This window comes from Propithecus coquereli, unplaced genomic scaffold, assembly GCF_000956105.1.
Source record: "Propithecus coquereli isolate 6110/MARCELLA unplaced genomic scaffold, Pcoq_1.0 Scaffold137, whole genome shotgun sequence".
NCBI classification, from domain to species: Eukaryota; Metazoa; Chordata; class Mammalia; order Primates; family Indriidae; genus Propithecus; species Propithecus coquereli.
Window position 1 is genome coordinate 3,582,249 of NW_012137969.1, and position 27,185 is coordinate 3,609,433.

Consider the following 27,185-nt stretch of genomic DNA (forward strand, 5'->3'; position numbering starts at 1 on the left):
TGGAAATGTAGGGTGTTTTCAATTTTTGCTATTGCAGTTAATGCAGTACAAAGCTTTATACATAAAACCTTTTCTTTTTCAGAATCATTCCTTAGGATAGAGCCCTAGATCTAACTGAAAGGCCGCAAACCAGACAGAAACTGCTCCAAGCTAAGGAATGGGACTCACCATTGACACTTCCTGAGCAAAAAAAATATTAAAAGCTTCTTGATGTCAGTGTGGGGGTTAATGAAGGATGGAAGAGTGGAGGATAATACTGTCCTTGGTGCCGAGGGTCCTACCTGACTCCTGAGGCTTTGAGAAAACCCCTTGGATAAACTGGAGAGGGAGGTGCACTGGGTCAGGGCTAGAGGATTTCCTCCCAGAAGTGTAGACGCAGCTGGAGACCTGGTAATTCAAAGTTGTTTTCACATAGCTATAAAATGTGACACGTGTTTGAAGCCAGGGATGACTTTTCTCTTTCAAAATAAAGCTAATAGTAGTTTGCATTTTTTCCTAAAATACTCTAGGTAAATGATGGAAGATAAAACAAGATTAGAATTCAGATTCTGGCCTCAGATAACTACATAGATTTCCTAAGGTAGGAAAGGTAGTTTACTACGTTAGTAACAAGAAACATTTAAGGGCTGGGCGCGGTGGCTCACACCTGTAATCCTAGCACTCTGGGAGGCCTAGGCAGGAGGATCGCTTGAGCTCAGGAGTTTGAGACTAGCAAGAGCAAGACCCTGTCTCTAGTAAAAAAAAATTTTAAAAAATTTTCCAAGAAATTAAAATAGAAAAACTTAGCTGGGTGTGGTGGGGCACACCTGTAGTCCTAACTACTCAGGAGGCTGAGGCAAAAGAATTGCTTGAGCCCAGGAGTTTGAGGTTGCTGTAAGCTATGCTAACGCCACGGCACTCTATCCCAGGCAACAGAGCAAAAAATAAATAAATTTTAAAAAACAATAAATAAATAAAAGACACATTTAGGGTACTGGTAATGGCCAAGCTGGCTCTTCACTGCCTCTGAATAATCAACACGCAATTCAATTCCAGGCCAAGTTATATAGCAAGACATTAGCCATGCAGGAGCCAGGGACAAGCCGTTCAGGTGAGGAGAACAGCAGGAGCAAAGACCCCCAGTGAGACGGAGAATCTGGCGTATTTGCAGGCAGGCAGCAGAGGGGGCAGGAAGGCTGAAATCTAAGCTCTGTATCTCGGTCCAGTCCAGAGGTGAGCTGAGCTGAGTTCTGGACCCAGACAGGAATGGGTGAGCTGGAGGTGTATTTTGGAGGTAGAACTGAAAGGACAATAGGAACACAGAGGAAGGAGAAATTAGGGTTCTGTGGCTTGAGCAACTAGAGGGTGGTTGTGTCCTTCAGTGATGCAGGAGAGGCTGGGAACAGCTGTATAGAGATTATTGTGGCAGGAGTTTGAACAAGGGGCTGAGGTGAGACGAGATCGGAGGCAGGGCCACCTGTAGGAAGTTGGCAATAATGATCCTGGCAAGAGACAGCTGGGACCTGCGCAGGCCTCACCTCCACTGAAGACAGTGTCTTTACCGTAGTTCTTAGGCTGCAGCACGGAGCCGCCTTGCTTGCCTGCCCTGGGACTCTGGCAGCTTAGCAGAAAAGCGGATACGAGGGGCACGGCCTGGCCCTGTCAATCCAAGCTGTCCTACCAAGGGCAATTCTAAAGACACTCTTACGCCCATGAGACCAGTTAAAAATGCCAGCACTCACAGATCGCTCATTCTCTCACTTGTGTTCTTTCCTTCTTTTTTTAATTGCTCCCTATAAGAGCACATTCCTCTGACAGATTCTATGACAGGGACATTCTCTCGCTTGATTTTTGTAGTCTGTTGCCATCGGGCCTGCAGCTAAGGCCTTAACAAATAATTGCGTATCTGGTGACTACTTAGGTTCCCAGCAATGTGAGGCAAGGCCTCTGCAGGAGCTCTCTGGTCAGCTCTCCTGCCACTGACAGGCTTTGCCCAGGTGCTCCTGGACTCACCAGCAGCCTTGATACACTTCACCAGTCTCCTCGGTGCGTTCTTACCGCCTGCGTGCCTCCTAACCATCTAGCCCCTTGTGAGCTTGGCCAGGCCACAGTTTCCTTCTTCTGCACCACCCTGAGGCTAATGGATTTGCCCAGAGTCACATCACTAGATGGCAGCAGAGCAGGCCTGGCTGGAGCTGCGCCACCCAGGTCAGATGCTCATCCCACCACTTGTCAGCTGTGTGGACACCCCTACCCACACCACAGTTCCTCACTGTGACGTGGGGAGGTGCTCGTGCCCTCCTGAAGGGTTTGTTAGGAGAACTGAACAACTCGGTAAGTAAAGGGTTTAGTCCATAAGCACTCAGTAAGTGATAGCTGCTGTTGTTACTCATCCAACTATATCTAATCTCCCTACGCGTACATTTTACAACTTTAATCTTTAAAATAACCTCCATCTGTGGCTTCCGTAAATTTCCTTATTGCTCTGCTCATGGCCATTCCCAGTCCCTGGGAGGTCAGGGCTTTTGGAGGGCACCTGATAAACTAACCCTGTCCCCCGCTTCTCCAGGGGCTCGGCCTCCTGGTTTCAGTCCTTTCTTGCCTAGTGCTCTCTCAGGTCTCTCCCTTTCCATTTTCCTCTTAAATTGCCGAATCCAGTTTTCACTGTCTTCCCTGGTGAGCTGGTGTCCAGAAATACACTCTGCCACCTTCTGTGTGAGGAGCAGCCTCTCCAGCTCGTCTTCCTGCTGCACATCCCATGGGGCAGGGTTTCCTGGAACTGTGTTTGGAGGGCGGGAGGCACAGTCGTGATGGCAGCCGTGGCGGGGCAGCGGCTGACATGTACTAGTCACCACTGTGTGCCAGCCTCCTCAGAAATGCTCCTTTTGTAGACAGTGAAACTGAAGAGGTGGGGTCATTTCCCCAAGTTCACACCGTTCAGTAGGTGGCCATGGTGGACTACCCAGACCTGAGCCCGCAGAGCCAGTCTCCTGACCACCAGGTTATGTGGCAGTGCCAGGTGACATGAATCTCTCTGAATCTCTTTTTTCTCTTTTGTGGGGGGGAGGTGGTGATGTCGTTCTGTCCTTGAAGATTGTTAGTTCCCTTCCTAGGGCCTGCCACAGGCCTTAATGTTCTGCAGATCCTATTTATGAAATGTGGATAAAATATTTACATTGCAGGAGCTCAGAAACCATAAAGCTGTATTGAGTATTTCTGTGCACTTGCATGTTTAAAATAAATTGAAAGTCTGTAGATGGCGGTAAAATGGGAAGACTTCTCAGAGGAGTTTTGTCTGTCTGGTGAGGAGCTAACAGTTACAGCAGGCAGTCAGCAGAGGGACCCAGAGCCTCATGAGTAAACCTAGATTCAGGCCCATGCCTGGCTGTTTGCAGATTCTGGTAGAGCTGTGCTTTGGCTGCACAAGGAGGGCGGCAGGCAAGCCAGAGTGGGAGTGCTCCTCCGCCACCAGCGTGAAGATAGACATACGGGAGAAGGTAGAACACCAAGAACAGTTGCACAATCTGGTCACCTGATAATGTTCCAGCGAAGGGTATAGGTGTGTGAGGACGGGGCTGGGAACTGTGTATACAAACAGGGAACCAGGAGGAGAGCAAGAAGCTACTTTTCTAGCTCTTTCATGTTCGGTATCCCCCTTCCCCTGGTGTTTGCTAGGCTCCAGTTAGGTTACTCTGATGGCCTCTGTACATACAGCCCTCCCTCTGGGCATCCTCTGCTTCCTGGGCTTTCCTGGGCAGCACTCCCAGGACTCTCCATAGCCAGTGAGGAATGAGCTCAGGCCGTGACTGGAGGGGGACACATCTGACTGGCTCTTGGCCTGCTCTGCCTGCAAGCAAATGGCAAGTTCTAGACCTGAGCTTACTAGCTCCTTTTCCAGTCTGAGGATCCTGACATATATGTAAAAGACAGTCAAATACTTATGTGGAAAATGCTTAGAATAGTACCTTCATAAGTGATTGCGATTATTAAAATCTACCAAAAGCTATATATGTGGCCTTTAAATCATGGCCACAATATTATGTTTCATTCCTTTTTCTTCTTTTCTTTATTTCTATTTTTTTTTTTTCCTCCTTTACAGAGGAAAGCCTGGGAAAATGGCCAGAAAGCCAAAAGAATATGGTTGTATGACTAGTGGTCCTGTCCCACAATGGGTCAGACTTACCTTGTGCCTACCTTTAGTGAATCTAAGTGCATTGCCCAGACCACCCATTCAGCAGAACATATGATGTCCAGAAATAAGACAACCACAAGCAGTGGTTCCTTGGCCGATTTCACAGAAGCACATGCCAAGCAATCTCTAAGTCATGCATTTGCTCTGAAATGAACACCTTGACAGTTTAGAAATAATGCCAGTAGAAAATAAGATTGTTTCTGCTTTCCACCCCATATAAGCCATACATCAGAGTGCCCTAAAAACATTAGTGGAGTGTGCGAGGTCTGTAGTGGTATTTTACTTGGGTTAGGCCAGTAGGTAGGCTTCTTAAGAAGGTCATTTCACATGGTTGGTTTGGTTTGGTTTTTAAGGCACAATAACCCCTGCCCACAGGAAATAATATACCTCTAATGAGGTTACATCCGGCATTCACTGGTCCCATTTTGAAGCACTGCAGCTGGACTCACACCTGCTCATAGATCCAGGGTCAGCCTTGAATACTAGCGAGGGACAGTGGCCATAGGGGAAGTGCTTGGAACCTGAGGCCAGTGGCTTTTCTCTATGTCATGGCTCAGATTGTACTGTGTGTTTGTGAGTCTTTTTCTCCCAGTTGTTAGGCCTGAAATGCCATCATTCCATAAGAATGGGTGGGACCAGCTTTTTGGGCCAGCAGCTGCTTTTCCCAATTGTGCACATATCCCCCCTCTTGTCCCCTCTCCCAGTGTGCAGGTGTCATTTGGGTGCCAGGAGCCCCATGGGAGGCTTTGGGGAAGCAGAAGGTACCAGCTCAGCCTGAGCACTTGCTGCAAGGGCTGCTGGCAGGAAAGCCCAGCGGCTCTTCCGGCAGGTAGGGCTCGCTTTGATTCCGGGGAGTCATACTTGCTTTTTGCACCTGCTATCAGCGCTTTTACTGCTAGCTGTGTTTTATGTTAAAAGTTTGCATAAAAATGTAAGGTGTGTAACTGGGGAGAAAGGAATCTCTTTAGAATGAAAAGAGCTGAATGGAGGTAGCACTATGAGCTTCATGATCTCTCCTCCAGAGCTGCAAATTTTTGTCTGTGCTAGAACCCAGAGTCTTTCTGTGCAGGGGTTTAAGAATTGGATGAGCTGATGGCTGTAAAGCACTGGGCACAGTAACTAGCATACACCAAACACATAGTCAGTGGTACCTTGCACTACTACTTTCCATGTCACCGTTTTAAAATAAAAAATTAACCTTTTAAATTGTGGGAGTTCTGCTGTAGGTACGTTTGAGGCTGCTTTTTCCAGCAATTTTGACAGTAACTATTCTGCATCTGTATTGGCTTTAAGGAGTTCCCGGTTTGCGCACCTACAAATGAGTAAGCATCACTTCCTCTTTGGGCAATTTCCCCAAGAATTCCTTGCCCAGCTGACTTTTCTTACAGGCTGTGATGACATGGGGGTTTTTTCTCTGAATCCAACCAACTGGAGGAATTTCTTCAGACCTTCGTTTCAGACCATGACCTTGGCCTCCTGCACTTCTCTCTCCTCCCTCTAGACTGCCCCAGGACAAGTCAGCCTCGCCCTGCCTTCACATCACCCCATTAGAGCCTGCAGTGGCTTTTAGAGCTCCGGGCTTTTGTCACTCTTGCTAGTCTGGCCCCTTCCTCCTGATTTTTTCACAAAGCAGGCCAGCCTCCCATCTGTCTGCCTCTGTTCCCACAGGTGCTGTCACCCATCCTCCCCTACACTCTCCATCTCTTGTCTTACCCTACTGTCTCCACAGAGCCATCCCCAGCCCACACCTCTTAGTTGAGCCTGTCTCTGGACAGCAGCTGCACTGGTAGGGCCACACTAATTACCATGGGCAGGCAGGACAGTGGACAGGCAGGTAGGCAGAGGCCATGTTTTACACTTTAGGGCTTCATAGAAGAATCTCATTAACCAATGAGCTATTAAACCTACTTTCCCTGCTCCAAGTGGTGCTGCTGAACAAATGCAGTACTGCTCACAGGTGGGGCGTTTGGTGTCATGAAGGACACATTGGTCTCAGGGGTCCAGATAGAGTGGTGGGATACCAATACCGTGCCTGTGTGTCCCCATCCCAACCTGAGTGGGTGGAGAGAGAGACACTACACCAAGTCTCTTGTTAACACACAACACACCTATAAATCACAGCTTCTGGGGCTGCAGCCCAGGAAATCTCAGCACTTTTGTACATTTTCTGACTCAAGGGATTCCCCATGGTCAAGCAATAGAACCCAGAGTGAAACTCAAGCACCTCTGGCCAGTGGGGCCCTTTAGCTGTGCCCTAGGAGCATGCCCCTTGTGCCCCAAAGGGCCTTGGCTTCTGGCCTCCCACTTCCCCACAGCATTCTGTTGCAAATCTCAAATCCTCCCTCACATTCATCCTCCACCTTGCACTGCCTGCCTGGATGACAATAGCCTCCTAACTGGACTTCTCTCTTCCTGTCCCGTGCTGCATACTGGCACTGACGTGATCTTCCTAAAGGACAAACTGGACTGGATGATCTCCTGTTTCGGACCCTATAGCAGCTTGCCTTTGCTCTCAGGGCACTCTGTAGGATGCCGTGTACATCTGGCCCAGCTGCAGTCAGCCTCAGCAGGCTCCTCTACTTCACATCTTCCTCCTCCCCTCAGCTTGTTCCAGCTGCACATGACCTGCACTTGTGCACTAGCCGGGCTTTCTCACTTCTCCATGCCCTGCTTGTTACACCTCCACCCTCTCCTGGGTGACTTTCCTCACCCTTCAAGACTCAGCCAGCACTGTTCTGCATGCAGCCTTCCCTGATTTCACCCCACCCCTGCCTTGAGCACCCAGAGGACTGTGGGGCCTGACTTCTTCCTTGTCTTCGCACTGCACTGGCCGGTCCCTGAGCAGAAACCACCTCTGCTAACTGCCTGCCCAGGACCTGGCACACACATTTGTTCAAATGAACAAGTGCATGTGTCATGAGGAGTGGACACTACTGCTCCCTGTGGAAATCTGGTTTGTGAGAGGATAGCCCTCTTCAGAAAGGCCTTTTCTAAGCAATAGTAGCCGGGAAATCTTGTCCATACCTTTTTGGGAGAGTCTGAGGGCAGGGAGGCAGGGATGGAGCATTCTCTTAATGGCACAGGAACACTGCATAAGATACTTGTTCCAGGACAGTGGAAGGTGAGGATGACAGGGAACCAGCGTGGAGGGTGGTAGCTCCCTGGATGAATGTGCAAACACATCTCAGAGCCCAGGGTGCAGATTGCTTCCTCAATGCCAGCTGTGCCTAGTCTTAAACCTGATCTGTAATGTGCAGGCCCAGAAGTTGTAAACTGGTCACCCTAATGCACACATACACAGCTCATAGCCAGGTTTGCTTGATCCTCACCAACATTATAAACAACCTTTTAGTTAGCTACCTATACATAAAATCAGATTTGTTATAAAATTCCTGATTTCTGGCATCTCATAAATCAAAAGCTCTGTCAAACTGCATCACATTTCTGCCTGGTAAACTGTTGATCACCATACTTGGCTGTTACATTTCCTAAGCTTGTTATCTGCCTCCCATGTGGGCATTTTGAGTTTGCAGCTCTTGGTCTAAACTGTAATCTTCAGAAAGTCAGGGACAGGGTCCCATTCATGGTTTTATTTCCACTTCCTAACACAGTGTCTGGCTTGCTTGGTAAGTATGTGTTGAAATAGATTTAATCAGCCACACCTAGGTATTATAATTTTGTTGGATATCAGCAAGAGAACGTAGGTAGATAGATAAAAACTTTATTCAACATGTTTTGTGAACCCTGGAAACCTCTTTATTCCCAGATAATCAATTGAGAGTCCAGCTCCTGTTGAAATTTATCAATAAACTATATCTTCATACTCCAAGCACTACATCATGTGTGTGGTTTTATTCTAAAGGCTGGTTGCTTTGCTCCTTTTTATTAAGTTTAACAAACGTAACTCTCCAAATTGGTGTTTTTATAGAGTGGGATCATTTGATATAAACATTAGTAAAGACCAACGCAACTGGTAAAACTACAAGATTGTCATTTCCCCAAAATAAGTGTGTGTATAAGAGGCAGCTTCTTCCAGGAAGCCATGTGCTCTTTTGGATGGAAAATAGATCAGTGGCACTCTGGTTTTCTGGGACTTGTTCCCAGTCTTTACAGCCTGTTTTCCATCTGTTCCCCAGAATCATGACTTAGTGTCTCCAATGGATGATAACGATCAGAGGACTCCCTGTGTGCACAAAGGGGTCAGGGCTCCTCCAGATCCACTACCATCTACTGCTTGATCATCAGTGAAGGACACTGTGTTAGCTCGGGCTGCCATAGCAAAATACCACAGCCAGGGGGCTTAAACAACAGAATTTCCTGTTCTCACAGCTCTGGAGGCTGGAAGTCTGAGATCAAGTTGTCAGCAGGGTTGATCTCTTATGAGCCTTCTCTCCTTGGCTTGCAGATGGCTGTCTTCCTGCTGTGTCCTCACATGGTCTTCTCTCTGTGTGTACCTCCCTAGTGTTTCTCCGTGTTCAAATTTCCTCTTCTTGTAAGGACATCTGATTGTATTAGGGTCCACCCTCCTGGCCTCATTTTAGCTGAATCGCCTCTTTAAAGGCTCTGTCTCCAAATACAGTCACTTTCTAAGGTGCTAGAGTTCAGAGCTTCAGCATATGAATTTTAGGGGGACCCAATAACAGCCACAAATGTTGTGTCTTTTTTAGCATGTGTGATCAGTTGGGAAAGCAATATAAAGCAGGAACCATTATAACCGGGCTTACAGTCGAGCCAAAGACAAATCTATTAGTGTCTTAGCAGATGAGTCCCTAAGTGTTTCTCAGGCTATCCAGCCATCATACAGCACGTAGAGCAGCGCTGCTGAGCCCAAGTAGAGCACAGCTTGGATCCTGGCAAGAGGCATGTTGCTTCTGGTGAAGTTTTATCCTTTTGACCATCTGTGTTATTTTGAGCAGTTGCTGTAATGAAAAAATTAAGAATGAAAACAAAGATACTAACAAATACCAGAGCAGGCTGCCACTCCAGCAGCTCTCCATGGGGCCAAGTAGTTCATGGAATCCCCAGGCCTTTTAGGGGAGGAGGGCATGGTGGTTCCTGTTGGGCTCATCTTCGGTCCTACCTTCCTAGGCTGGACGTCACCCCCAAGAAGGCTACAGACAACCCCTTATATGGCCAACACCAGTTCCCCCTGGTGGGTAGGCCCCATCTCTAGAACTAAGAATTTGGACTATGAATTAAAGCTGAAAATACAGCTTGAAAAAGATGAGGGAAATCACATGTGCAATGTATGTTACAAGACCCAGTTACGTCACCTTAGTTGTACTTTTGGTTCCAAAGGTCACCTTAGGTTGTTGGACATGAAGAAACTAATGAACCAGTGTGGGTGGGGATTAAGCATTCTTTGGGGTCAGAGTGATGAGGGGATACCATTGATAAATTTCTTCCTCATAAACACTGTGAGACAATGGAATCTCCTAAGGTTTGTTTTATGCTCGAGTAACTTAGCAAAAATTTAAATCCAAGAATAAGCAAAAAGAGAAAATAAGGGACGATCTGTCTTCACCAGACAATCGGTGCAGCACTCTCCTCTGGTTCTGAATGTCTCCTTGGCAGCTTCCCAGCCTGGCATTGGAGAAGTCTGCCTCCTGCATGGCTGGGTTGTCCTATGCCATTGGGAAGCAGTCACTGTGGTCAGGCATAGTGTGTGCTCACTGTAAGCAGTTTACATACACAGGATCCTGAAGTTCCTGTGTCTGTGTTATTTACGAGAGTGTTTTCTAAGATGCACTGTCCGCTCTTCATTTTCAACACCAGTATTTGGCAGATTTGATACAAAGTTAGATCTTGATTGACAAGCATTGAACAGCCCTGTCACCTTGCTCACCAGCACCCTTTTGGTCTCTTACTGCTAACTCTGTTGATAATGTTTCACTTAAAACGTCATGGCGTGATGGTTCCATGAGCATTGAGTAAACTCCACCAGTCCTTTTAGCCACATTGAAAAAAATGAATACATCAGCTTCCCTATGATTGCCAGTAGCAAAAATTGGTCTTCTAAAGACCTGACCTTTTCTTTTTTGAATAGAGGAGTCAAAGGATCAGCAAAATCAAGACCTGGATAAAAAGAGGTCAGGGCTTCTCAAACTTTACTGTGTGTCAGAATCACTTAGGGATCTTGTCAAAATGCAGTTCCGATTAGTAGGTCTGGCATGGAGCTGGGTAGTCTGCATTCCTGACAAGCTCCCAGGTGCAGCTCCCCATCTGGGAGGACTTCAACGCCAAGGCCACAGAGCTGCATTCCCAGCTGAGGACCACTGTGCTGGCTGCTGTGGCCGCCTTGGATGCCTTCCAGAAAGTGGCTGACATGGCAACCAGCACCCAAAAGGCCACTCAGGACATCAGCTCAGCGCTCACGCACATGCGCCACCGCAGCATTGAGACCAAGCTGCAGTAGTTCACCAACGCACTGCTGGAGAGCCTCATCAACCCGCTGCAGGAGCGCATCGAGGACTGGAAGAAGTCGGCCAACCAGCTGGACAAGGACTGCGCGAAAGAGTACAAGCGGGCCCGGCACAAGATCAAGAAGAAGTCCTCGGAAACGCTGAAGCTGCAGAAGAAGGCGCGCAAAGAGCTACTTGGGAAAGGAGACCTGCAGACCCAGCTGGACAGCGCCCTGCAGGACGTCAACAACATGTACCTGCTGCTGGAGGAGATGGAGAAGCAGGCAGAGCGCCAGGTGCAGATCAAGAAGCGGAGACGCTTCTGCACCTTCATCACCTTCCTGCAGCCTGTGGTGAACAGAGAGCTGACCATGCTGGGAGAGAGCACCCACCTGCAGGACATCATCGACGACCTGGTCGTGCTGACCGTGGAGCCCCACAAGCTGCCACCCGCCAGCGAGCGGGTGATCAAAGACCTGAAGGGCTCGGACTACAGCTGGTCCTGCCAGACCCCACCCTCGTCACCCAGCAGCTCCAACTCCTGGAAGTCCAGCGTGTGCAGTGCCCCCGGTAACAGTAACAGTGCCAAGGGTGGTGGAGCCCTGTGGCCAGGGGGTGCCCAAACCCAGGGAGTGCTGCTCGTCTTGTGTGTAGCAAGGGGCCAGGTCATGACCACTTTCCCCCGAGGGAGCAGTCTGTAGCCACCTGCCTGTGTTGAAATATCCTCTGACGTTCTCTATAGTATTATGTCCCACAGAACTAAAAATCACTTATTAAACTGCTCATGTTCCTGAGGGAGAAGAATAAATTTCAACTGGCTGAATAGCTGTGTGGCAGTGTGAGCAGGAGTGTGAGAGTGATGGTGTCTGGGGGCGTTAGATAGGCAGCGTGCTAACCAAGGAGTGTTTTACTATTCCCATAGCAAAAATGTGGGAAAGACACTTAGACCACAATTGGAATTGCCAGAGCATGCGAGCTGGGAGAATGAGGGGACTCAGATTGGAAGGATAGTAACACGCCCCAGCTGCTGAGAATGGTGTTGGAATTGGGACCGGTATCCCTGGCCTGTTTCTGTGCCTTCCAAGCTGAGAACCTCCACCTGCGTTTCTGATTATTCCACTTTTGTCAGGTCCACACTTTTTTCCTCCCTTCTCGGACTCTTATCCTCAGTTCGTATTTCCTGTCCTCAACAGAGGCTTCCTTTTATGTCACATTTCACTAACAGGGTAGGGGAAGATTAAAAACCCACCTTTGCTGTTTACTCTGAAGAGGGAGACATTCTGTTCTAGCTGGCATCTGTCAAGGCATATTGTCAACCCCAAGTTCAGACAGCTCTGCATCCTCCTGTCCTTGGGTACATGAACTACCGTGCCAGCTTTACAGAATGTGCTAAAATATTGAAGCGAAATTACCTGCTAAAGCTGAAACTGCACTTGTACCCTGGAACCAACACTTCTGCTAAATGACCTGTGAAGTCTCGACTTCCTCCTTCCTACCCTGTGCTCAGACCTGAGTGGCTCCTTCCACACACCTGGTGCAGTCTGCTCTATGCCCGGCTGTTGTCAGCTTTTGCGTGGGGAGGAGTGTCAGCCTTCATCCCTGCTAGCTGCAGCCTCTCTTCCAGGTCTTGGTGACAGTGGAGTTGGAGCAGGAAAAAGCTGGTTTTGCTGGCTGCTCCTGCCCGGCCAAGAGTCTGAGAGAAGCCCCAGTGAACACACGTGTAACCTGGGCCATGAGCAAAGACAGATGTGCCTGGGTGTTTCCGCCCAGGTTACAGCTGTGTTCATCTTTGGCAGTTTGAAGTGGTCTGTTATAGACCCACCACTTGCTAATGCCTTGCTCCAGGGCCAGGAAGGCTGCTGTTCTGCCTGAGGCTTATGCTCTGTTCTCGCTAACAGCATCACCTCTGGGGGAACCGAGATGGGGCCATTTTTCAGTTTCTAGCAGTGATCCCTGGGAGTTGCTCTTGTGAGAAAGAGCTTTCTGATAATTTTTTAAAGAAACTTTTTGATTTTGAATGGATGAATGAATCTTAATGGTTTTTGAACTTTTTTGCCTGTGACCTATAGTAATAAATATAAATTACCGTAAACCCAATCCAAACATATAAATACATGTATTTTTTTGTTTGTTTCTGAGACAGAGTCTTGCTCTGTTACCCTGGCTAGAGATGCCATGATGTCAGCCTAGCTCACTGCAACCTCAAACTCCTGGGCTCAAGGAATCCTCCTGCCTCAGCCTCCTGAGTAGCTGGCACTACAGGCGTGGGCCACCATGCCCGGCTAATTTTTTCTATTTTTAGTAGAGATGGCGTCTTGCTCTTGCTCAGGCTGATCTCAAACTCCTAACCTCAAGCAATCCTCCCACCTTGGCGTCCCAGAGTGCTAGGATTACAGGTATCAGCTACCACGCCCGGCCTAAATGTATGTATGTATTTCTAATGGAAACAGTAGTTTTACAAAACAAATATTTGACATGTGGGATGCACTCTAGTATTTTCTTTTCTGTTCTAGCTTTGGGGAAAAAAAAAACCACTGGTCATAGTCTACTAAGATGATTTTAGAACCCACCAAAGAGTTGCAGTTCATGGTTTATTTTGTCCAGTCTGCAGTCTTCCACTCTACCAGCTGAGCTATCAAAGGGTGCACGGAGTTCATAGTTTATAAAATCATGGTTGTAGCCAGGTACAGTGGCATGTGCCTATAGTCCCAGCTACTGGGAAGGCTAAAGTGGGAGGATCACTTGAGCCCTGGAATTCAAATCCAGCCTGGGCAGCATAGCAGACCCTGTCTCTGAAAAAATGAAATCATGGCTATAGTTAACTTCAGTTCCACACACCTGTATTGTTGTATGGAGCATCCAGAATGAGCAAACCCTTGGGATGGAGCTTAGACAGCCTCTGCCCTCCTGCCCTTTCAAGGTTGGGAGAAGGAACCACCTGTGCATGGACCCAGGAGAGGCCCAGCCTGTCAGAGGCGGGGCTCAGGCTTGAGAGCTTCTCTTGGAAGGGATGTTAGCAGACAGGTGTTCTTTGGGAATTACCTCATGCAAAGCCATTGTAGAGATTCTTCTTAAACATCTGTTTACACTGGGTACAAGCCAAAGTCCTTATCATATCTCCCAGGTACCAGGCAGACTGTACACCCTGCCCCCTGCTCCTGCCCTGCTCACCTCACTCTTCCCTGTTCTCCTTGCCTGGGACTCTCTCCCCCAGAGAACACTCCTCACCTCTTTTACCTCTTCACTTACATACACCTCAGAGAGGCCTTCCCAGACCACCCACTGTGAGCTATTTCCCCCTTTCCACCCCAGCACAGACACTCTTGATGCCTGTGTTTTCTCCTAGGCACTTGTAATCATGTCTTACTATGTATTTTACTTATGTAACACACCATGCCCCCAACCTCAGTGTAACTTTCTAGGAAGGAGGGGCTTGGTTTTGTTCACTTTATTCCCCAGTGCCCAGAGCAGGACTCAAGAGTCCTTAGTAGGAACGCACATATTTGCCTTGGAATTTTTACATAAATGTCCACATCCTAGCATTGTCCTAGGTGTTGCTGATATAGTCCCAGTGATTCTGTTCAACGGGCATTCCAGAGAAACAGTTGTCAGTATCTAAGTAACTACAAAGGAATTGGTATTTTTGTTTATAGTTATGCTGATAAAGGTAAAACTGAACTTTGATTTGTTCCAGAAAGCCTTTACCTCCCACTTAGAAGTCCTCGTCCCCATAGTATAGTAAAAAGTAGGCAGCTGTGGTCATGATGTACCTTGCTTTTCCAGCTAGTATTTCTCAGCATGGCCCTCTGCTAGAGCAGGGTTAAGCTGACGTCTCGGTGCCTTTATAACTTTCTATCCCTAGGGGGCAGCATTGGCACAGAAACCAAATGTGAAAGTCCACCTATTCTAACTTGTCACCTAATCCTGGTGGCTCTGCAGGAAAGAAGTGCTTGGCTTCTTTCTTATCTGCAGGAGTAAGACTAAGAGATTTCTTTCTTCAAAGCCTGCTTCTGTACATAGAAATGGTAGGTAAGGTATATATGCACACATTTTTTATAATGTATTTAGTGTATATGTGTATGAAAATTTTAAAATATTTAAGAACAGTAATGAAAACTTACCCAAACAAGCCCTTTCCTCACGACTAGGGGGTGTAGGTGGTCTTTGTAATGTTTCCCAGAGCTTTTGCCTGGCCGTGCCCAAATTTGAATTTCTGCATGTAGAAGTGTAAAAGTTCTCCTTCCTCTAAAAGATGATTTACTGTACTTTGAGGGAAAGAGAAATCTCCTGCATGGAGAGATTGGCTTCTTGGAGAGATGTGACATAATCAGATGATGATAAAATACCATTAAAACAATTCTTGTTAGAATTTTTCTGTACTTTAAGAACTGGACCCAGGCAAGCTGGACTGTCTTGTTCCTAGGCATGCAGAGGAGAATGGGGGCTGGTAGGGAAACCTGCAACCTGTCCTCGACAATAGCTGCCTTCCACAGCTCCTGGGAGGTGCTGGGGAGAGACAGGCTGTGGCCCAGCCAGACGGCCTATGCCAGTTTTCCATCCCAGCCCCTCTAAAACTAGAGGTTCTCTCGAACACACATTTGCAGGGGCTACCATTTGTGAAGCTCCTTTCATCATGAATGAAGAGGTCAATTTCCACATCTTGAAACTATAGGAGAAAATCAACAAAGAACATCTTAATTGAAATATATGTAGTACTTTCTTGTACCATCTGCAAGCATTTGGTTATTGACCACTGAGTAATCACTGCTGTTTGCATTTAAACTCATCAGATCGGGAAAAGGTCTTGGGGAGCAGAGAAAACCACAGTGATACACATAACCCATATCCTCAAGGCCGATAGGGAGGAAAGAATGTTCTTTGGGGGAGGAGGTAGGTGTACTAAAAGGTTCCGTATACTTCCTCCCCACCATGTAAATTGTAAAAGTCCCAGGAGTAAGGTAGGGCTATATTTATAAGTCTTGGCATGGAGAGGACGTGCTTCATCCTGCCAGCCTTCATCTCTGTGATTGTTCAGATATTTGGCACCTTGTGTGGGTCAAACCTAGTACTAGGCACTAGAAATCCAAAGATAACTGAGACATAGTATGGTGATTATAAGCTTCTGGAGGCCAGGAATGCTGCCGGCCTATTCACCAGTTCATCCCCATGTGGCATAAAGTAGGCATTCAATGATACATTTTTTTTGAATTGATGAATTGAACCCTCCATGCCAAGCCTGTCTGTAGTGATGAGCAGGGCATACTATTTGCCACAAGGAGAGCTTGGCTTCTGGGAGAGATGTGATGCAATCAGATAATCACAAGACACCATTAAATGTGCAGTAATCCAGTGTAAGCCAGATGCTTTAGGAGCCCAAGGAAAGAGTGCCAACTTTTGCCCAGGTCTTTTGGTTATCCCATAGCCCCTGGTATTTGAGAGGAGAATGGTGAGTAGGTGTTGCCAGAAGGAGAAAGGACAGTCTAGGCAGAGTGTTGCACATTTGAGGATACAGGGGGTTGTGAGTGCTGGCAAGAGGCATCCGTGTTGGCCCTAGGCACTGGCTCGGGCCCAACTGCAAAGCCCATGGCGAGCTGATTTTCTGAGCTCTCTTTCTCCTGTCCTGGCTCACTCCGCTATCCTGCTTGCGTTCCCCCTGCCTGGAATGCTCCTTTACCAGATACCTTCAGCCAACTCTTCACAAGACCTTCCTTGGCAAACCCGTGTCAAATGGCACCCCTCCCTGCCCACATTCCCCACCCCTTACCTGGTTTTATTCCCTCCGGACACTCATTGCCTCCTCAGAGCATGCAGATATCTGTGGGTGGGCTCCAAGAGGGCAGGGACTTCATTTTATGCTCTGATCCCTCCACTGAGAGCAGAGCTTGGTGAGCCATTGAAGGCTTTCAGTAGCCTTGGCAGGACAGGGGGCAGAAAAGAGAATGTTTTCATTCCTTTCAATGCAGAAAGTGTCTCCATTACCTGCCTCACTCCAAACATAACTGACCCAGAGCAGTTTTGGTGATGGTGATAATCTCAAGCTATGTCATTAGCAAATCTTACTGTATTATAGTCTTGGCCACCTTTGAGGAGATAAGTGGCATGTATTTACAAGTAAGGGTTCAGAGGCTAGTAGAGTGACAAAGTAAATGATATTTGGCTCTGGTGTGGAACACGTACATTGAGCCTATTTCTGTTTATACATGTAATGGAAATCTAAAAATAGGCTTCCTTCTGCTATGCCGCCAGACATGCAACTGGCTGGAGGTGGCAGGAACAGCTACTTCCTCGCATGTGTCCAGTCTAAGGTCACTCTGTGATCTTAGCAGGTTCCTGTCATCTTCAGCAGGAAAGGGCGTCCTTGGTCTAATCCCACTCCATCCTGCCTCTTACAGGGTCCTTCCCAGCTCTGCATGCAGCACAGGAAAGCAAGCATCCTGCACGGCCGCAGCTGGGCATCCTTGCATTGGCCACCCTGACACCCACACGCCACCTGGCTGGTTGTTCGTCTGTGGTCTTCTTATACAAGATGCCATTGTTACCTCAGGGTTTGTCTCACACCATCGTGCCCTTGGGTTTTCCAGGAAACAGTGCCCTGTTCTTGCTAGCACATAGCATGCCGGCATGCAGTGGGAATAGAATAGAAAGAGCAAATGGATTTGGAATGAGGCAGACTCGTGTCCATAGCTCCATGGCTTTGACCAAGTTAATTTGACTTGACTCTCTGAGCCTTCCTTTTCTCATTTACTTTAAAAAAAACAGGGAAAATGGTCCTTTATTTTCTCTTAGAGTTGCCGTGAAGACTGAATGAGGTGTGTATACAAAGCACCCTTTGTGAAGATGTATATGTTTTCAGTACCTAGCAACTCTCTGTTGTCCAGGCTAGAGTGCAGTGGCGTCGTCATAGCTCACAGCAACCTCAAACTCCTGGGCTCAAGCAATCCTCCTGCCTCAGCCTCCCAAGTAACTGGGACTACAGGTGTGCACCACCACGCACAGCTAATTTTTCTATTTTTTGTAGAGATAGGATCTTGCTCTTGCTCAGGCTGGTCTCGAACTCCTGAGCTCAAGTGACCCTCCCACCTCGGCCTCCCAGTGTGCTAGGATTACAGGCTTGAGCCACAGCACCTCGCCTTCCCCTTCTTAAAACTGATGTCTTTCTGGACCTTTGGCTGGCATGCGTATGTCATTTGGGCCTGGGATTGGGAGGACGCATGACTTTACAAGGAAGACACGAGTGGCCTGGAAGCCACAACCCTGTGGTCTCTGTCTGAGCGTCCATGAACAGTCAGCTGCCCAGGCCTCATCTTTTACCTCGAGCTCTGGGGATCTATAGTCTCACTGTTTTTCAAAGTGACAAAGCAGAGAGCTGGAATTTCCGAGGTTAGATTTGGATTGGCCACAGCCTTATGCCCCATAGCAAAGTCAGCAACTTCTCTCCTCGAGAGTGAGTTTAGGTTTCACTGGAGGAGCAATTCAAAAATAGGGGAGCAGTTTCTGGTATGTTCTGCTTCTGAGACAAGGCTGGAAATCAACATGTGAAATCTAGAGTGTGCAGGGACCGAGGAGCTTCCGGGTGGGCTTGCAGGGTTGGGGAGGAAGCGAAAGCAGAATCTGGTGGCTTGGACCGTGGCTGCAGATCTTCTCTTGGGTTCTTTGCCAGCCAACCCAGGGGCCTCGAGATCAGCGTAATCTGCTGGGCCTGGGTGAGGTGATAGCCAGACACATTTGTCTGCTGGTTTTTGAGGAAGCTATGTTTATATGAAGAAATTTCAGCTTCTCGATAGTCATCTGTAGTTGAATTTTATCTTCTGCTTTGTCCATGAAACATTATTTAGGCAGCAAAGAATGGATAAAGGGAGACTAGAGAGTTTTCTTTATATTACAAAGTGAAGACCTAATGAACAATCAGAACACCCTCATGAATTCCGAGAACGAAAGGACGTCGTAAAACTTAACCAACAGTCTCACTGGTGTCATGAAGAGCATAGACTGGCTGCTGCTCCTTAGTGAGTCCCCCAGTATGCGTGCCACGTCCTCACTGAGAAGGGAGCAGTTGGCTTTGTTGTCGTATTTGGGATGATAATGAATTCTGCTGTTTTCCTCCTGGTCTGAAAACACACAAGGTGATGGAAAGCATGGTCTCTGGTCTCCAGTTAGATTTGGTAGCCAGGATATGCTGCCCATTGTGTTCTGAAGTTACTTGTCAAAGTGTGCTCTGCCTTCCAGAATGGTCCTTTGGGACTTTCTTATTAACCTCAATTTGAAGAACATGGTTATCTTCATGTTAAAGAAACATTCAAGAGCATTTCTTCTGTTTTATATTGTTTAAGCACTAGTTGAATTTAGGAATAAAGCCTAGCTGTGCCTGAGAGGAGAGAATTACAATTTAGTAAAATACATATTGTATTTAGAAAAGAGGGTAGATTTTAAAGAAATAACACAGAGAGTGCTCCAAATGTCGAGCTTACCTGGCCTGCACATGCCTTATTTCAGTTGTGGGTTTCAGTATCTAGCTGCATAGTCTCTCAAAAGATGTTTCAGGTTTGTTCTCTGGGACCCCTGGGCCCTTCATTGAGGAGTGCCCTGGCTGAAAACCCACATGGTGACCTACAGCAGACCCACTGTGGTGTCAAGAGGAGCAGAAGGCTCCACGGTGACCCCTCACACACAACGGACTCCAGAATGGCTGGGTCATTTTGCTCTCATGGGCCCGTGCCTCACCTCAAAAATGAGATTTCTTCCCTTACGAGGAAGGTCTGTGAATTAATAACTGAATCACCAGGAATGCTGAAAAGCACTGTCTAAATGCTGTGTTTTGTTTTCAAGCTGTTACTCCTGGAGGGTGGCTAGGTTGGCATTGTTTTCAAGGTTAGGATCCAAATACCAACTTATCTATTCTCCAGCTGTTGTTTATCCTCAGTTTCCTGGAATAGTCAAGCGCAAGGTCTTATGAAAACAGGTTTGTGCTGCTATACATTTTGGTGGTAATAATTAAGTGCACTACTGATTTAGCCTCTGTTTACTGAACGAGATGTAGGTAGAGACCTAGACATATCATACCCCTCAGAAGCCATGCCTTTAAATATTGTATTTTCATCAGCTCGTTTCTCCCCCACCCCATCCCATTCATTGGAGACTTTTCACAACATCCTACCAAAGGGTTGTTCAGGTTCTCAGCTCCCTAAACAGTCCATTTCATTTCTCTCTCTTTTTAAATTTTTTAAAATTAGATAGTACATATATATAGCATAAAATTCCAAAGGTAGGGCAGGGCGCGGTGGCTCACGCCTGTAATCCTAGCACTCTGGGAGGCCAAGGCGGGCGGATTGTTTGAGCTCAGGAGTTCGAAACCAGCCTGAGCAAGAGCGAGACCCCATCTCTACTAAAAGTAGAAAGAAATTAATCGGACAACTAAAAATATATATAGAAAAAATTAGCCGGGCATGGTGGCGCATGCCTGTAGTCCCAGCTACTCGGGAGGCTGAGGCAGGAGGATCGCTTGAGCCCAGGAGTTTGAGGTTGCTGTGAGCTAGACTAACGCCACAGCACTCACTCTAGCCAGGGCAACACAGTGAGACTCTGTCTCAAAAAAAAAAAAAATTCCAAAGGTAGAAAAGACCTACAGTGAAAAAGTCCTACCTCTGCCTTTAAGACACCAGGGCTATTTGTGTTACCAATTTCGTGTATATACTTTCAGGTTGATTTTACATATCGCTGTATTCTGCCTCCACTACCACCTATTTTAATACAGAAATGGTGGCATCTATATTATATGTACCATTCTGTGCCCTGTTAGAGTCATGTTAGCACATATTAAAGAAAGTTCAGTAACTAGTGGGGAGTACAGCTGTAGGAGATGTTTCTAGAATTAATGTGAAGATATGATCTAGTACATTTGGAGTAGCCTCTCGCCTGACCCTCTTAAGTGCTAAACGTTTACCCCCAACTCTCTACCTCACCTCTCCAGTGAGTGTCCCCAGGCCCTCTGTGTCAGCACTGCCCAGGTCAGCTCAGGATCTTCATGCCTGCCTCCCACCACCCAACACTCATCTCACCATTGTCACTGTTGTCTCTGATTGCACAAACCAGAACCCGGGTCATCACCCCGACCCCTCCCCACTCCCAAAGCTGAGCCCCACCAAGCCTGCCAGTCTGACTTCCTCCATTTCTCCCAAATCAGCCAACTTTTCTTCACGTCCTCACCACTGCCCTTGTCTGGGCCTCCTTAGCCCCTCTCCTGATGACTTTATTAGCTCTTAACTATCTTTTGCATTTCTGCTCTTTCCTCCCTCCAATCTGTTAATATTTTCCCACCCAGAATGATCTTTTAAAATCCTAAACCTGACCATGTTACTTCCATGCTTGACACCTTTGGTGGCTTCCTAGTGTTCTTAGTTAGAATAAAGAGCAAACTGAAATCACGCCCTCCTGGGCCCTGCACAGTGCAGCCTGCAGGCCTCACCAGGTGTGTTTTCACTGTCTGCAATCCAACTGCAGGAACCAAACTCTCTCGGCCTTGTCTGCCAGAGTCTTCTCTTGTTGTTCCTCTGTCTGGAGTGCTGATCTCTTTGCTACCCCATCCAGTTATTGTTAACTCATCTTTCAGATCTCAGGCTTCACTTCCTCAAGCCTTCACTGTCTCCCCAATCTAGGTCAGGCCCCCAGTCAAAGCTGACAACACCCTTTCCTCCATTGTACTTACTAGCATTGTAATACCATTTATGTCTGTGACCATTGGATTAATGTTTCTTTAAATTATTATTACTGATGTGGGATAGTTTCTGGCACATATGAAAGTATCTTATAAACTATGAAGGATCTTAGAATAAAAGATGGTGATTTTTTTAAATTCTTGTTTGAAAATGAAGTTAAACTATAAAGGGTGACATCCGTGTTATGAGTGATTGATAGCTCGCATAAGTCTCCCGAGGGACCTCTGGTGAGCCTAATCTAGGCCATTCTTCAGTTCAGTAGCAGTATCTCCTGCATGCCAGAGTACTGAGCGTCAGGACTGCAGACGTTACTAAGATCCAGACAGACCCTACCCTCAAGCAGCTCATGGTGTTTTATTTTTAAAAACCCAAGATCTGCCTCCTGTGGTTTTTTTCAGGTGTCCTGTGGCATTTTAGAAAGCCTTATACAAACTGGGTGATAGGAGCAACACTTTCTCTTGATCAAAGGAGAGAAAATTTTCCTTGTGCTTTCTTCTAACAATTCCTACCTCTTCTATTGAAAGATATCTTTAGAAATATCCCTGCTGAACAGGAGAGAGATCCTCTGAGAAAATTCAAGTCAAGTAAAGCCCTTTTGTTGAACAGGAACTTTTATGGTATCTACTCACAAGGAGGTATCTTTGTGTCTGGTCTTTATCCCCAGGAAACCTGTAGGAAGTGTCAGGGACTCTGGAAAGAACACAATGGCCTCACCTGTGAGGAGCTGGCTGAAAAAGATGACATCAAGTACCGCACCTCTATGTGAGTAACATGATTCCAAGGGGCTTATGGACTAATTCTCCATTCCTCCGTTAACCTGCTTTTGGGGGGGGGGGGCGGCCCAGAGTATATTGTGGGAAGAATGCGCCCAAGCCACCCCAGTCTAGAGCGATCTTGGGGAATTGACCCAACCTCTGAGCCTCTGTCTCCTCATCTCTGCAGCTTCATGGAGCTATTTCAGAGACAAACATAACATATGAAATGCCTGGCACATATGAATTCAATAAATGATTGTCCCCTTTCTCCTTATTGTCTAAATAAATAAGCAAGTAATACATCTTAATTAGCTGAGACTGAACTAATGTTGCTTATGTCTGTGTTATAGGATACTGGTGGCCTGAGACATTAAGTAGAATTGGCAGTGTCCAGAATGCAAAATGATACATCTGTCATAATAATAACCATTACTTGTATAATACTCCCTCTGTGGCTGAACACTTTACAAACATTAACTTATTAAAATGCAGTGACTCAAGTAGACAGAAGTCAATTTCGTTCTCATATAACAGTCCAGCTTTGCCAGGCGGCTGATGGGTCAGGTCTGTCCCCTGAGGTCATTCAGACATCCAGGTTCCCTGGTGTGACTCCACCACTGTGAGGGTGGTGGTCTCAATCTGCATGATTATAACTGGGTTGTGGCCATATTTATACTCCAACCTATAGGAAATGAAAAAGAGACAAGTTGCCAGGTAGGCAGCTTTTCTCCAAGTTGTAAATAATGCAGAAATTGTATATATGTATCACTTCTACTCACACCCCATTGGTCTAGACTGAGTCATGTGGGCACAACCTGGCTTCAAGGCAGGTGTCTCATATATACATATATATATAGATAGATAGATAGATATAGCCTGTAGCTGGGTGAGTTTATACCTTACATGTGGAGGGTAAGGAAGGGGTTTTGTTGCTCAGAAAATGAAATGGGGAATGGCGATTCGGGACAGTTAGCAGTCTCCAAGTCTTCAGCACAGCAAGGTACTATTATCCTGTTTTACAAATAAGGCCACTGAGCCAGCCTGAGCAAGAGCGAGACCCCGTCTCTACCAAAAAATGGAAAGAAATTAATTGGACAGCTAAAAATATATGTAGAAAAAATTAGCCGGGCATGGTGGCACATGCCTGTAGTCCCAGCTACTCGGGAGGCTGAGACAGGAGGATCACTTGAGTCCAGGAGTTTGAGGTTGCTGTGAGCTATGCTGATGCCACGGCACTCGCCCCAGGCAAGAGAGTGAGACTCCGTCTCAAAAAAAAAAAAAAAAAAAACAAATAAGGCCACTGAGGCCCAAATAACTTGCCTGTGATCACACAGGTAGTAAGTGGCATAGCAGGGACTTGAACCCAGGCACATGGCTTCCTGGCTGTGCTCTATACCACAACTTTGGTAGGCAGAATAATGGCTCCCAAAGATGTCCACATCCTAATCCCCAAGACCTGTGAGTACGTTACTTTATGTGACAGAAGGGACTTTCCAGATGTCATTAAGGTTAAGAACCTTGAGGTGGGAAGGTTATCCAGATATCTTTTCAGAGAAGACCCAGCCTAATCACATGAGTCCTTAAAAGCAGAATCTTTCCCAGCTATGGTCAAATAGAGATGCAGTGATGGATGGACAAAGAGTCAGACAGGTGTGAGAAGGACATGACCTCCCATTGCTGACTTTGAATATGGAGGAAGGGGGCCATGTGCCAGGGAACGAGGCAGCCTCTGGAAGCTTGGAACAACCTTCAGCTGATGGCCACCAAGAAAATAGGGACCTTGTCCTACAAACTCAAGGAACTGAATTCTGCCAACAACCCAGATGAGCAGCAGACAAGATTCTCTCCTAGGGCCTCCAGTAAGGAATGCAGCCCCATGGTCAGGCATTTGTACTGCTCCAGGACTCAGTAGCAGGCCATAAGATGTTTCTTAGAGGGAGAATTGTTGGTTACTTTTCAAAGCGCGGCTTCCATTCTGATTCTCCTGTCAGTTGGCTCCACTCAACATCTTGGTCAGCCATAGACACTTGGTCCTGTTAAACCTAGCAGCCTTTTAGATCAGCAGTAAATGGATCCAAGCAGACCATCCAAATGTGATACATGTTGATTGTACAATCAAAAAAAAGCCTCCCAAATTTTGAGCTGCTGCTTTAGTGGTAGGGGATGCAAGACACAGCAACATGAGCCTAACTTTGGAAAGGATATCCTAATACCCCTGACCTCCAGACTACCAGGATGTCACTTTCCTGTATTTTCTAGGCACTCATATAGCATATTAGTGCATTTAAAGTACCTGCTACTTCCTGTTCACTAGGTTCTATGTGCTTGTCATTCAAATAGTAGACCAGCTTGTTGTCCTGTTGGATGACAGATGGTTGAGGTCCTGACCAACTGCTGGTGTTCTCTGCTTATTGGACAGAGAATAAAAGCATTTTCCAGATCAATAGCTGCATTCCAGTAGCCAGAGGCTATGTTTATTTGCTCTGGTAAGAAATGACATGTGGAACGACACCTGATTAGGTTTACGGTACTGTTCTCCAAGACTCAATCTTCCAGCATGCCAAACGGAGAAGTGAAAAGATGATGTGTGGAGAGTGAGCACCTCTGTATTTTGAAGTCTTGGATGGTGGTGCCAATCTCACAGATGCCCACAAGAATCTGGTTTTTTTTTTTTTTTTGGATTGGGAGTTGCTCCGAGGACTTTTGCTTGCCTTTCCATTTCGTATAACCAGAGAGCCGAAGAATCCTGCCAAGTTTCAGGGTACACACAGGGAATTGTAGGCATAATTGCCATGAGATGAAGCTCAATTTTGGCATCTTGAATGAAGTATTAAGAAACCTTCACCCGTCAATGGTAAAGGCCATGACAGCTTTTTTGTTTTACTTTTTCTCATGAAAATTTTCAAGCATTCACAATAGACATAATAGTATAGTAAACCCTTGACTATTTATAAACATTTTACCACACTTGCTTCATGTATCCTATCTTTCATTCTTTTTTATTTTTAAACTGCTATAGTGTCTCAAGCAGCCCCAAATCCCTTGACAGCATGTCATTTCACTCAAAAATACTTTTTTCCTTACATAACACCATTATCACTGTTAACAAAATTGACAGTCTTTGATAATATCATACCAATTTCATAGTTCTTCCAGTTGTCTCAAATTAGCTTTACATGTGTACTCCAGCTAGTTTGTTCGGGTCAGGATGCAAACAAGGTTCACTGGTTGCATTTGATAATTATTTCTCTTAAGTCTCTTTTCATGAGGATATTCTCTCTCCCCTAACACACTTTTTGTTATGCCACTGACTTACCGAAAAAACGAGGACACTTGACCTGCAGAATATCTTCTGGAGTTGACTGCTTTCTGTTACTATCATTAATTTGTTCTTCTATCTCATGTATTTCCTATAAACTGAAATTTAGATCTAAAGACTTGATTAGGTTCACATCCAAATTATTTTGGTGAGACTGTTTCACAGGTAGTGCTGTGCATGTCACATTGCATCACATCCAGAGCCACAGTGTCTGCTTGGCCTACTGTCAAACACTTCTAAGCAAATGAATGACATGGCCTACATGGTTTTGATGGATTCATGGCAAGTAGCTTTAAGGAAAGCAAGACTTGGATTAGGGAGAGCAGCCACGATGGCAGCCTGAGCCACTCTGTTACAGGGCTCCAAACTAGGGTTGTGGTATTGTGGATGGAGAGGAGGGGATGGATTTAAGAAATATATATATGTATATTTTTTTATGAAGGGATGGGGAGTTGTGAGGAAGGCGGTGTTCAGTTGCCTTGTTTGTTTGTTTGTTTGTTTTTAGTTTTTTGTTTTCTGAAACAGAGTCTCACTCTGCTGCCCTGGGTAGAGTGCAGTGATGCCATTGTAGCTCACTGCAAGCAACCTCCAACTCCTGGGCTCTGAGCAATCCTTCTGCCTCAGCCTCCCAGGTATCTAGGACTACAGGAGTGAGCCGCAGGGCCTGGCTGGGGGTTTTGTTTGTTTGTTTTTTGGTTTTTTTTTCCTTTCTTTTTGGTGAGACGGGGTCTCACTTTTCCTCAGGCTTAGTCTCAAATTCCTGAGCTCAAGCAATCCTCCTGCCTCAGCCTCCCAGCGTGCTAGGATTACAGGCATGAGCCACCTCGCCTGGCCTTAAGAAATATTTAAGATGTAAAATAGGCAGGTCTTGGTGGCTGCTTGATATGAAAGGTAGGAGTAGAAGGAGTCCAGAAAGATTCTCAGGTTTCTAGCTTGGGCAACTAAACTGCCCTCACTAACCCAGAGAATCAGGAAAGGGAGAGACGTAGTGGAGGGAAATGAAGCCAGTTGACTTTAAATGCTTTCAGTGAAATCTACTTGGGAGTCTGTTCCAGCCTTGAGAAAGTTAGAAATGACCTGGGTGAGTTGACTGAGTGCCCCTGCTCAGAGCCATCCTGCAAAGATCAGGACAGGGGGATTTGTTCTTTTATTTTTTTTTCTTCTAGCACTGGCCATTAAGCTAATAGAATAGGGACTTCAGTGACCACACATGACAAAGAATACAATTTTTACAAAAATAGCTTAGAAAAGTCACAAAACAAACAATTGCATACCATGTAAGAAGTAATCCAATTTCCAGATTTTCCACATTATAATACTTAAAATATCCAGTTTTCAACAATAATTTACAAAACATACAAAGAAATACGAAAGTATGGCCCATTCTGAGGGAAACAAGCAATTGACAGAAACCATCTCTGAGGACTTATTGGGCATACTAGACAAATGCTTTAAATCAGCTGTCTTAAATATGCTCAAAAAGCCCAGGGAAACCATGGACAAAGAACTAAAGGAAACCAGGAACATAGTATATGAACTAGTGGAGAATATCAGTAAAGAGAAATTTTCAAAAGAAACCAATAGGAATACTGTACCCCAAAATTACAATGGCTGAAATGAAAAAAATACACGAGAAGATTGCAGTAGCAGATTTGAGCAGGCGGAAGAAAGAATCAAGGCCAGGCGTGGTGGCTCACGCCTATAATCCTAGCACTCTGGGAGGCCGAGGCCGGTGGATCGCTCAAGGTCAGGAGTTCGAGACCAGCCTGAGCAAGAGCAAGACCCCGTCTCTACTAAAAAATAGAAAGAAATGATCTGGACAACTAA

The 27,185-nt window shown here is 46.3% G+C and overlaps 1 protein-coding gene across 1 annotated transcript in view; it reads left to right on the forward strand.

Moving 5' to 3' along the window:
- RNF216 (ring finger protein 216) overlaps positions 1-27,185 on the forward strand; it is a 155,272-nt gene that overhangs the window by 104,273 nt on the left and 23,814 nt on the right. The window contains exon 14 of the mRNA XM_012638905.1: positions 21,949-22,046. Coding sequence (XP_012494359.1) covers positions 21,949-22,046 — 98 coding nt within the window. The remainder of the gene's footprint in view (positions 1-21,948; positions 22,047-27,185) is intronic.